The sequence below is a fragment of the Podarcis bocagei genome (assembly GCF_964188305.1).
Source record: "Podarcis bocagei genome assembly, chromosome: 3".
NCBI classification, from domain to species: domain Eukaryota; kingdom Metazoa; phylum Chordata; class Lepidosauria; order Squamata; family Lacertidae; genus Podarcis; species Podarcis bocagei.
In genome coordinates this window covers 86,959,880-86,972,203 of record NC_138127.1, presented here as the reverse complement: position 1 = coordinate 86,972,203, position 12,324 = coordinate 86,959,880, and the positions used below count along the sequence as shown (strand labels likewise).

General features: G+C 43.9%; 1 protein-coding gene across 2 annotated transcripts; it reads left to right on the top strand.

Annotated features, from left to right (window-relative positions):
* The first annotated feature begins 634 nt into the window (after positions 1-634).
* COX7A2L (cytochrome c oxidase subunit 7A2 like) lies at positions 635-11,990 on the top strand. Of its 2 annotated transcripts, XM_081186126.1 has the most exons (4): positions 635-824; positions 6,692-6,824; positions 8,392-8,526; positions 11,059-11,990. In XM_081186126.1, exons 2-4 carry the CDS (start codon positions 6,759-6,761, stop codon positions 11,200-11,202), a joined length of 345 nt encoding a protein of 114 aa, XP_081042252.1. In that variant the 5' UTR covers positions 635-824; positions 6,692-6,758; the 3' UTR covers positions 11,203-11,990. The 2 variants fall into 2 exon arrangements, with proteins under 2 accessions (XP_081042252.1, XP_081042251.1); XM_081186125.1 differs by lacking the exon at positions 6,692-6,824 and having other exon boundaries at positions 637-824.
* Positions 11,991-12,324: the final 334 nt, after the last annotated feature.

Below are 12,324 nucleotides of genomic sequence, written 5' to 3'. Positions count from 1 at the left end.
ATACAGGAATTTTGCTATTTTTACACCAGGTCTTAAGGTGAAAACTTAAAAAGAAAAACAAAAACCAGCATTTACTGCTTTGAGATGACATCTGAATTTATTACTTATTATTTATTATTTATTTTATTGACTCAGAACTGCCTGCCAATGGGGCTCGCTTCCAGGAAATTGTGCAGAATATTTCCGCCTGGAATACTTCAACTCTACCTTTCGAGTTCTGCTGCTCAGATGGCGGGTTTCTTCCACTCTCACTCTTGTCCCAGGGGAGGAAAAGGTGCGTGGATGAGGAAACTACAGAAAGGAACCAGGAAGTTTCGCCTCCGGATAACTGCAGTGCGGCTCTACCCCTTTCCCATCTCTTTGGCGGTGAAGACCAAAAAGTACACCGAGGTAGCTTTTGAGGTTGTCTATGTTACTGCCCGATTAGAAATCGACTTCCTTCCGAAGCCGGCCAAACGAAACCACAGCGCGACAATAGTAAAATACCTACTCCAGGGCGGGGTCGCCTTAGGGTCTTCAATGGCGCTTAAATGGCGCTGGCGCTTTCGTCGTTCGGACCGATTTCCTCAGGCACTTGCGCAGGACACCCCTCTCGGGGAAGAGGTCCAAGAACGACCCGGTCGCACAGGAGGTCCTTTCTCGCCCACCCCTTCCTCTTGGCGGGCAGCACTGCGGGCAGCTGCCGGCTCGTAAGGCTGGGGAAGCGGAGCTGCGCGCGTGGCGGAGCGAGGCAGCCGTCCCAGGGCGCCGGGATGTATTACAAGTTCAGCGGCTTCACGCAGAGGCTGGTGGGGGCCGGCGCTTCCGCCGCCTACGCTCCCCAGGTAACGGAGGCAGCCGCGCTTTCGGGCCGCCGGGAGCTTGACCTTCACAGCTGCGCTTCACGTAGAGGAGAGACTTCCCTACGGGGCCCCATGAAGTCCAGTTCTCTCAATGACCTAAAGAGAGAACTCTCTCTAACCCTCCACAGTGGGGAAGCCCAGCCAGATGGGCGGGGTATAAATAATAAATTATTATTATTATTATTACTATTATTCATTGAGAAGCGGGGAAGGCGGAATGGAGAAGCGGGCTTCATGTATTTCACGCGCTTCTGTGGCTGCCCACTAGGTGTTCCCTGGGGCGGCTTGCAAGGAAGCCTTGCAGCAGAGAATATTTGAAACATAATATGGTTGGTGTCAAAAATAAATAAATAGATAATAATTTATTTATACCCTGCCCATTGGCTGGGTCTCCCCAGCCAGTCTGGCGGCTTCCAATAGAATATTAAAATACAATAGTCAGTTAAACATTAAAAGCTTCCCTAAACAGGGCTGCCTTCAGATGTCTTCTAAAAGTCTGGTAGTTGTTTTTCTCTTTGACACCTGGTGGGAAGGAGTTCCACAGGGCAGGTGGCAGTACTGAGAAGGCCCTCTGCCTGGTTCCCTGTAACTTGGCTTCTTGCAGTGAGGGAACTGTCAGAAGGCCCTCGGCGCTGGACCTCAGTGTCTGGGCAGAACAATGGGGGTGGATACGCTCCGTCAGGTATACTGGACTGAGGCCGTTTAGAGGTCAGCACCAACTCTTTGACTTGTGCTCAGAAATGTACTGGGAGCCAGTGTAGGTCTTTCAAGACTGGTCTCGGCGGCTACTTCCAGTCACTAGTCTAGCTGCCACATTCTGGATTAGTTGTACTTTCCGGGTCACCTTCAAAGATAGCCTCACATAGAGCGCATTGCAGTAGTCCAAGCGAGAGATAACTAGAGCATGCACCACTCTGGCGAGACAGTCTGCAGGCAGATAGGGTCTCAGCCTGCATACCAGATGGAGCTGGTAAACAGCTGCCTTGGACACAGAATTGACCTGCACCTCCATGGACAGCTGTGAGTCCAGAATAACTCCCAGGCTGTGCACCTGGTCCTTCAGGGGCACAGTTACCCCATTCAGGACCAGGGAGTCCTCCACACCTGCCCGCCTCCTGTCCCCCCAAAACAGTACTTCTGTCTTGTCAGGATTCAGCCTCAATCTGCTAGCTGCCATCCATCCTCCAACTGCCTCCAGACACTCACACAGGACCTTTACCGCCTTCACTGGTTCTGATTTGAAAGATAATTTATTGAATTTCTATACTGCCCTATACCTGGGGGGTCTCAGGGTGGTTCATAGAATAAAATCAAGATATAAAACCACAAAATACCTAATAAAAATAAAAACAGCAACTCAATACCCCCCCCCAAAAAAAACCCCACACACATTTTAAAAGGGCATAGGTTGTATATCGGATCAACCAAATGCCTGGTTAAAGAGGAACATTTTTGCCTGGCGCCTACAGGTGCATAATGAAGGTGCTGGGCAAACTTCCCTGGGGAGAGTATTTGAAATATAGTAGTTCTCGGCAATAAGCGTAGCAGAGTATTTATAATAGTTGCTGTCAATAAGCGTTGCAGCAGAGTATTTGAAATATAATAGTAGTTGCCAATAAGCGTTGCAGCAGAGTATTTGAAATATAATAGTAGTTGTCAATAAGCGTTGCAGCAGAGTATTTGAAATATAATAGTAGTTGTCAATAAGCGTTGCAGCAGAATATTTGAAATACAATAGTTGTTGTCAATAAGCGTTGTGGCAGAGAGTATTTGAAATATAGTTGTCGTCAATAAGCATCACAGCAGAGTATTTGAAATATGTATAATAGCTGTTGTCAATAAGCGTTGTTGCAGAGTATTTGAAATATAATAGTTGTTGTTGTTCTTTGTACCCATGTGACTAGGTTGCCCCAACCAGTCTGCGTGGCTTCCAAGATACATAAAATCATAATAAAACATTACACATTAAAAGGCTTCCCTGTACAGAGAATGCAGTATATGGTAAATGAAACGAACAGTGAGCAATAAAAATCAGGAGAAATTAGTTGGGGGTGGGGCATGACCTATTGCAAGAAAAGCAGAGGTTGCATCCGCACCACACCTTTGGAAGCACGTTTGCACCACCTGGACAGCTTTAAATAATTGTAGAAGCTGTAGTTTACTCTCCACAGAGCTGCAGTTCCCAGCGCCCTTTAGTGAACTACGGGAGGCTTTTAAGCAGAGGTTGGATGGCCGCCTGCCGTGGGTGCTGTTATTGAGATTCATGCATTACAGGAAGTTGGATTATATGACCTTGGGGTCTCTTCCAACTCTACTGTTCTATGATTCTATAGTATTTCCCAGGATTCTTGGAAGGAAGTCAAGTACAGTACAGTACTTTAAATGCAAGGGGCAGGGAGGTTGGGGAATGCATCAAGCAATTTATAGCCTCAATTTAAATTGCAGTGTCCACTGATGTTTGTCTGGGCTGTTTTTGACCTATACAGCCTTTTATGGCCTGGGTCCTGGATTCCTAAGGAACCTGCTCTACCAGAAATCAGACAGTGAACTTGCTGCAGTCACACAATCAGGCTCTTGTCTGCCTACCCTCACAGGGAGAGGCTGGAAGAATGATAGGGGGACATGTGGCTCTTTCTTGGGTGGTTCCTCTGCTTTGGAACAACCTGTCTTTAGATGTGAGAAGCCACTTACCTCTGCTGTTTCCCCCTAAAGGCTGCTGCACTAGTCGATTCAGCAGGCATTTTTATTTGTCTTTTGTCCACTTTTCTAATAATTGGTTTAACTTGCTTTTTGTTTTACAACTTTATCTTTTAAAATAAAAAGGGGCTCACTACTTCATACATTTAGAAAACATGTTGCGGAGCGCTATTATTTAATGCCTGTGTCTCAGAAGCCTGAGTAGCTTCAACTAGAAGTATGGCATTTAGTGTCGGCATTTCAGGCATCTCCTGGGTCTTTTTTATGCCGACAGGCCTGTTCCGCTGCTCAAACTTATTAGATGAGTCGTTTTTATGATTTTTTTTGGTGTCCCTTTTATGATGTTTTCTGTGTTGACAGCATGATTTATTCATTCTTTTGTAGGGGGAGGCCTGTAAATACTTTAACCCATCAATTAATTAATGCAGCCTGAAATATTTTAGACGAATAGTTCATATTACAAAGTGACATTCATCCCCCTTGATTGCCTAGACCAGTGTTTTTCAACCACTGTTCCGCGGCACACTAGTGTGCCGCGAGATGTTGCCTGGTGTGCCGTGGGAAAAATTGAAAAATTCGAAAGATTTTTTTTAAAAAAAAAGTCAAATTTTCGCCCACTAGGCGGGCGCTGGACTGTGTCCACCCTATTTTCCATCCATCCTGGGTGGGGATCAGATCGGATGGGATCAGATGAGAGCGGACAGGCGGTCCGCTCTTATCCGATTCCCCATAGAGAGCAGCGGGGCTCTGACCTCCCCCTCTCCGCACACAGTGGTGGTGTGCCTCGTGATTTTTTTCATGAAACAAGTGTGCCTTTGCCCAAAAAAGGTTGAAAAACACTGGCCTAGACTACAGTACACTAACCTCTATACTACAGTACACTAACCTCTAACCCCTTTCTCTCGTCTCCTTGCTAGCAGTCCACATGCCTCTGTTACCCTTTCTCCTTTCTTTCCTTTCCACCGACAGCGATTGTGCTCCTCTTATTTTAAATATCTTGTTTCTCGGGTATCCCAGCCTTCTAGTTACTCTTATCTCCTGGACTCACTTGTCCCCTTTCTTGCCCTATATCCTCTGCACTCTCCCTACCTGTTGCTGCCAACACAGCACATCCCTTTTGCTAAGCCATGGGTTTTCTCCCATCCAAAATGGCTGCTAACTTCCCTTGTAGAAAAACCATTGTTCATCAATGTTCTGTTCCTCCTCACCAAACAGAATATTTATGGTCATTCCTTGATACCATGGCATATTTTAAAATGGCCAGATGGGGATCACACTGTGTGTATATCGGAAAGATACCTCTCAGCTGTAGCTTAGGATAGGCTATATTTCTCAATACAGATTTTTTGTATTTTATGAATACATTCACAGATATGCAGAATAGCAGTGGGGTCTGTCTTTGGATAGATTTCTGATGCATTCCATAGAGCTGAGTGAGTTCCCTACTGCATGTTTTTTTTAAAAGCAAATATAAATAGTTTTACATAAAGTTAACCTGACAAGTGAACATTATTTTCAGATAACGTATGTGATTGGCAGACAGCTTGATAGATGAACAAACAAAAACTAATTAGTAGACATTCATTTCAATCATGTACTTATTAGCCTTGTTAAAATGCAAATTTAATGTCAAGCATATTGTGTTCACACTCACTGTCTGGAATAATAAAGTAGGGAATCTGTATGTAGGTAATTGTTGGCTGTGCTGCACAGCCTTTTTTACTTGAGTGTAGCTCTGTTAAATGCCTGCATGTAAGAAGTAAAGCATTCCAGAATTAGCTGCATTTTGGTTCTTCATCAGCAATGCTTGAATGCCTAAATGAACACAAACTGCATTGTGAAGGTGGCATGCTCATCTCTTAATTGACTTTCTTTTTAAACGGATGTTCACGAATGCATTCAAAACTCAAGGGGAAGAAAGACTAAACGAATGACTTGTTATGAATGTAACCCCTATTCCTGTTGGTATTGAGGGGTCAGCTCCCACATCTGTTCAGCTGACCAGACTGAGGCTGCAATCCTGTACACTCACATCCTGAAACTAAGCCTGATTGAACAATGGCTCTTATCCATGATGGCTCCATTGTTAGAGGCAGTATGCCTCTAAATACCAGTTGCAAGGAATCACAAGAGGGGACAATACTGTTGCACTCAGGTTTTGTTTGTGGACTTCCCGGTTGGTATCTAGTTGGTTCCCCATGAGAACAGGATGCTAGACTAGGTGAGCCACTTGCCTGATCCAGCAGGGCTCATCTTATGTTATTCCTTATGTTCTAACATAGTGGGACTGAGCTGCAGGGGTTATACTGGAAACACCAGGGAAGGACAGTGAGACAAGAGTAGCATCCAGCCACCCTCCAGCTTTGCAGTGTGCCCTACTGTGAAGCTACCCAACTTTTGCTCACTTGTTGCTGCCTCATTTCTTCTTGTTGTAAGAACCCAGAAAATGTGTACAGAAGCAGTAAGCAATGGCTGTTTGCCCTCCCCTATTCATGGACATTGGTAGACACCCTGAGGAAGGCTGGCCTGAGGTCATGGTGTTGGAATGTTGTTTTGAGAAAGCAATACATTTCCAATAGCATATTTTTTGCCATTAATTTGAGAGTAGGTTTTTTTTTTTAAGTGAGTTAAAATAGTTATGAATTTCCAGAGCCCATTCCTAAGGCCTGCTTCCCAAAGAAGATGATTTGGATCATTTACCAAATTTTATTTCATTTATACACTACTCTTTCTGGAAAAAGCTCAGGGCAGCATTCATTGATTGCTCCACCCAACAGCCCTCTGAGCTAGGTTATTTATTTATTTATAATCATTTTTATTTGGTTTTACAAATGTAAATTAGTTACAATACCAAATACATATCCATAGAATGAGATAACTCTGAATCTCGAGACTTCCCCCATGGGTCCTATTGTCAACATTTCCGACTGCATATCATTTCATAATTATGTTTTGTATCTATCCATATTGTCCGTAGTATTTGTTACATTACAAGTAAGATTAAAATCCTGCTAATGTTTTCATCTGCTCACAGTGGTCTCCTAAATAAATCACAAACTTTCCCCATTCTTTTTTGAATTTCTTGTCTTGGTCTCTGAGTTTTGCCATTTCAGCATAGTCTAACAGCTTGATTTGTCCTTTCTCTCTGGTAGGGATTACCTCTGAGCTAGGTTGTGGCAGGAGAGAGTGTGGCTGTCCCAAAGTCACTCGCTAAGCTTCATGGTTTGCTGGAGATTTGAGGCAGGATCTCTCCACATGCTGTCTGGGGCTGATGAGAGTTGGAATGTAAGAGCCCTGCTGGATCAAGCTGAAGGCCCATCTACTCCAGCATGCTGTTCTTGCATTGGCCTGCCAGATGCCCAGGGGAAGCCTGCAAGCAGGACCTGAGTGCAATAGCACTCTCCTTTACTTGTGATTCCAGTAACTGATATTCAGAGGCACATTGCCTCCTGACAGCGGAGGGAGAACATAGCCCCCATGGCTAGTAGCAACACATGGAGAGCACCTCATTGGCTACCCTTGGTCGAGAAACATTTGCTTCTGCATCTGGAAGAGGCAGACTTTGCCAGTCTAATTTTGTTTTCTTGCTGCTTTGGGTTGGCTTCTTGACAGATTCTTTTCACTATGTGCTGGTGACTTCATTTGGAAAATTTTAAGAAAAAAGACTTGATTCAGCTTGTATTGTGAAGCAGAAAGGGCAATTTATTGATTTAAAACATTTATAACTTGCCTTTTCAATGTGTGAATATGCTTCTAACAAAGTGTCCACTAATGCAATAGCAATAAAACCAAAGTCTCATAAAGTCACTAAACTGTACATTCTATGGAGGTAGTATTTTACAAGCGGAAATGCCCACTTAAACGTCTTGCAGCAGAGGAAGGTTTTGCCTCCTCCTTGATTGCTGCAAAACATTAGAGCTGCAGACCATTTCGTGACAGTTCTTCCACAACTGTGGGGCAGTCTCCTATCCCACGTGTCCTCCCCTCATGTGATATGGGGCACACAGTGGACTACCCCCACTCTGCAGAATATAAACAGGGGAGCTTGTGTAGGAATGGCTGTCTCTGAGTTATATGGGTTCCTACCAGACCTTGGAATAAATGCTTAAATGTAAAATCCAGCACTTGGTCCTAGAAATAAATTGGCCACCATTGTAAAATGGTTGCAAAATGGAATACAGTGGTACCTCGGGTTAAGTACTTAATTCGTTCCGGAGGTCCGTACTTAACCTGAAACTGTTCTTAACCTGAAGCACCACTTTAGCTAATGGAGCCTCCTGCTGCTGCCGCGCCGCCAGAGCACGATTTCTGTTCTCATCCTGAAGCAAAGTTCTTATCCTGAAGCACTATTTCTGGGTTAGCAGAGTCTGTAACCTGAAGCGTATGTAACCTGAAGCGAATGTAACCCGAGGTACCACTGTATATTTCTGAAATACACAGGTCCATGCTGCAACAGCCTACAGTTAATGCAATTCAAAAGAAGTATCAAGGGATGGGGGGGACGGAAAAAGCAAATTCAGGTTCTCTCCATTTAATTCTGAGGGTGGAGAAGTCATTGGTACTTGAACCCAACTGAGCTGATGGAGGAGATTTTGTTTCCCCCTCTTTCCCTTTATAACAGGCACATGACTTGCCATTTGCAGGCAAACTTCCAGACTGTAAATATGCTCTTGACCGTAATTCTCTAAGTGTCTCTTCTGGATGGTCCTGTGGAGTACAGTGTTCAAGGTTAAGCCAGAGACGCTCTTGCTTTGTAGTCTCTTACTGTCTGGTCACTTGTTTATATAGCTGATAATGTATCTGGTAACTGTGCTCACTGCAAACAAAGTTTTAATCGTCTCATTTTATGCAGGGATTCAAGCCAGTTGTATCTACAGAGTCGCCAACTCTAATATTTGCAACACCAACTAAAATTGCCTCAGAAGGACCGTCCACCGTTGAGTATCTTGGTAAAAACCGGGTACCAGAGCTGCAGAAGTTTTTTCAGGTGGGAAGAAACAATATTCAGTCAATAATCTTAGTTGAATTTATGTCTGATTGCTGGAGATGCTGAATGCTTGAGGCTTGCAGAAGTGTAGATAAAGTGCTGCTAATATCTATGTTTCTGTGTTTACATTAGAGGTCAACAGTATTTTAAAAAGAACTTGAAACAAATTTTACAGCAGGCTAAATGTAAGTTCAGCGCTAGGTGCACTTTGCATGATTTTTGCCTCCTCCTCAACTCTCTCTCTCCCTCTCCTGTTGTCTTTCCCCCTGCCCAATCTTCAACCATACCATATCTGAAAATTATCCTGTTTGTCTTTTGCTTGATTATTCTTACAAGGTTGAAGCTTTCAATGAAATGGAAGGTCTTTGGCAGGGACGAAGACCAAGTATGGGATTCAACTAATGATTTCTGTCCGTGGAAGCCCTGAGTGAGGGCTTCCACTTATGTATCGGGGCTTTGGTTCCTTCTCTTCTCCTTTGCATGGCTCCCCCCCCAAAAATGGCTTGGGATAGACCCCAGAACAGCATATGGGAGGAGGAGAGTGGGAATTGTTCTGTCTGGCAGGCCAAAATGCTTGCTGTGACAGAACAGCCACCTTGGTGCAACGTTGAATTACTCTCTGAGAGGGCAAAGAGTGGAACCTGGGAAAAGACATGAAGATCTGAAAGGGGCACACAGGATTGTACACAAGTAGTGATAACTGTGGAGATTATGGAGAAAAGGAGCTGTTCAGAACATTTAAGAATCACCCCCCAAACTTGGCAGCCCATTTTTTGCTTTTGAGTCCTCTCTTGGCAATGTCAGTATGTTGCGGCACAATATATTTCTCTCTGCACTACTCATGCATCTGTGGTAGCAGTTCTCAAAATTCTGGACCAGATTCCAGTTTCTACTTTTAAGAAAGAGCACTGTACATGCAGAGTTCTGCTTGCAAGTTACGTGTTCCACTTCTATAACAGCAGCATTTCGGACAACATCTGCTGATACGAATAAACTCAGCACTAATCCTTTTTTTGCTTCTCCAGTCTGTTGCAGATGCTTGCCATATTCAGGTCAGTCTTGCCCATGGGCAGTTACATAGTCAGGTTAAAACCCAACAGTTAAACATTGCTATTAACGTTATGCAACTACTAATAAATGCAGTGGGTTTAGCAGTTGAGATCAGAGTAAACCACTGGAGCACCTTGCATGGAATATGCAAAACTCCCTTGTTCTGATGGAATAACAGATCTTTAAGAAGCTCACTTTTTCTGGCATTCTGTTTTTATTCGGAAAACACTCCTGCTCTTAATTGGTGTTATTTCCTTTTCCCTTGAAACCTCACGACTCGCAAGTTAGCGATGCTTTGCCAGGAAGCATCTGGTGTGATTAGCCACTTAAAGGAATATTCTGCCGTATTCTTTTATACTGCGTGTAAGTGAATAGTGCAGATGTGATGTGGGAGTCATGTAACGATCCTCATCAGTGCAAGCCCTATGTGCGGGCTTCTGTTTGTGCCATGTGGCTTTTCTTTTCCCCATCTCCTTCCTCTGTGCACCCCCAAAATTGGCTCTAGGTGGAGGTTGGGAGAATCCCTAGAACAATCCTTGGGGAGAGGGGGATCGTTCCATCTGGCAATCTGATATGTCTGCTCAGATGGAATGTTTGTAGTAGCGTGACATTGAGTTCCTCCCTTAGTTTCCCTTTCCTCTCCCATAAAGTCTGGATGTGGTGCACTTCCTTGTGATTTCACAACACTGTGCTCCCTGATAGGCTACCAATGACAGGAAACATGAAATGCCACAGTGTCAGAAACCTAAGAAGTTGCCATTTAACAACTCAGACTCTGCGTCCATCTGTTCCAGCATCACCTTCTGCAGTGGGCAGAGGCTTTCCAGGGTTTCAGGCAGAGGTCTTTCCCATCATCCGTTACTTGGTCCTTTTGGCTAGAGATGCCAGTTACTGAACCCGGGGTTTCCTGCCTGCAGCTGTTTGCTCTGTGGCTGAGCTGTGGTCCTTCTCTGATGTCAAGACAGGAGGACCAAGTGTTAAGAAAGGAGAGGAAGGACCTGCATATGCAGCTGCTTAAATATTGAGCACAGCCCATAGAAGTCAGATCTGTTTCCCTCCACTTGCCATTCATGCCACAACTGAGCTGCATGTATCTGCCCTGTGATACAGACTAATATACGTAGTTAACGTGCGTGGACCTCTGATAAAGGTTCCCAGGGCTTTAGAAGTTATCGTGGAACACATTTGCTGGGCTGTGTGTGGGTGTATTCTGCCCTTAAACTGGATGGAGTTGGGTGGGCTGCACTTAATTATCAAGAACCTGTATAAATAATACAAATGTGCATATTTGCTTTGAGTAATCTCATTGCTTTCATGAGAAAGGTCAGGAACTTACGCAGGTCACCAAACCCATAGTCTGTGCTCGCTGCTATCTGCTATCTTGGTTTAGCTTTCATTCACATTTTGTACAAATAGACTTTAGCTTGGGGGATGGTAATGTACATGCCTTTATTAATTCTTATGTATATATTTTATCAACAGAAGCCCGATGGTTTGCCAGTGCACTTGAAACGGGGCCTTCCTGATCAGCTTCTTTACCGGACCACGATGGCACTAACAATAGGAGGGACCATCTACTGTCTGATAGCGCTCTACATGGCAGCCAACCCAAAAAAGATGAAATGAATGATCCCTGATTAATAGAGACTAATGACTATCCACTGGAAGGAAGACTTGCACTTAACCTTCTGCCAATACACTTCAATCATGTGATTTTATGTTGCAAATTCTAGAGATTCGATTTGGGGTTTAAGAAAAGTTTGGGAAATGGTGACCTTCTAACGCTTACGAGAAGAAGAGCAAAATTAATACCAGAAGTTGAGAAGAAAGCCATTATCTCCTGTGTAGTTTTGCAGATTAGTCTTCACACCCTTGACTTGAAAATAAGAGGGGTTATGCAGCAGGCATTCCTGACAGTAGGGCAGACCAAGTTGACAGTGCAAACTAGAAATGAAGTTGTTACGTTGATTGATGACCTCGTTTTAGGGACAAGGGCATTTGGGAATCTTGTTGAAAGTGCATTTAACTTGCAGAAGAAAAGATTATGGACTGAACTACTAGGCTGATTCAAAATGGCAACCTGAAATGATTTGGCTTGATAATTCTCACTGGAATCTACCATTTAGGCCCCTTCTCAAATTATGTTACGAGCCTGACTGTGATTTCTGTGGAGTTGTTTCAGCAGAGCTGTGTTGTTTTGATTAGCTCCTGACATTTTCTTCTGATGATCTGTAAACTTCATTCCATTTCTGTGAGCCGTCTCTTGGAAGCGGAGCGTTGCGTTCAAAGGCAGGTTCTGTGTAGAAACACTTGACTCCACCACAGTTCCCCCCTCCCACTCCCCCATCTCTAAAATAAAATTCTATTTGTTTTAACCTTGGAATAAACACAGCAGTACAAATGCTGCACTTCTATCTGATGTGTCTGTTTTATGGGTAATATGGAATAAGATTTACTGTTGTTTTTTGTTTCAGCAGTGGTACAAAACCAGTGAACTACTTTGAACATAACTGTCAATAACAAACACAAATTTATGACTGAGCAAAGCGCACCTATCTTCTGGATTAAAATTGGACACACTCCACTCTCTTATACCCCCAAGAGTTTTGTTTTTGAACTAGCTTCTCTGGCTCCACTGCTACTTGGGTTTCTGCAAATGGCACCGCTTGGAAGGAGGCAAGGTTACCTCTATGGAAAGTGACGGGAGAGATTAATTGTACAGCATAATGTAGTTCTGTGAACACTTTG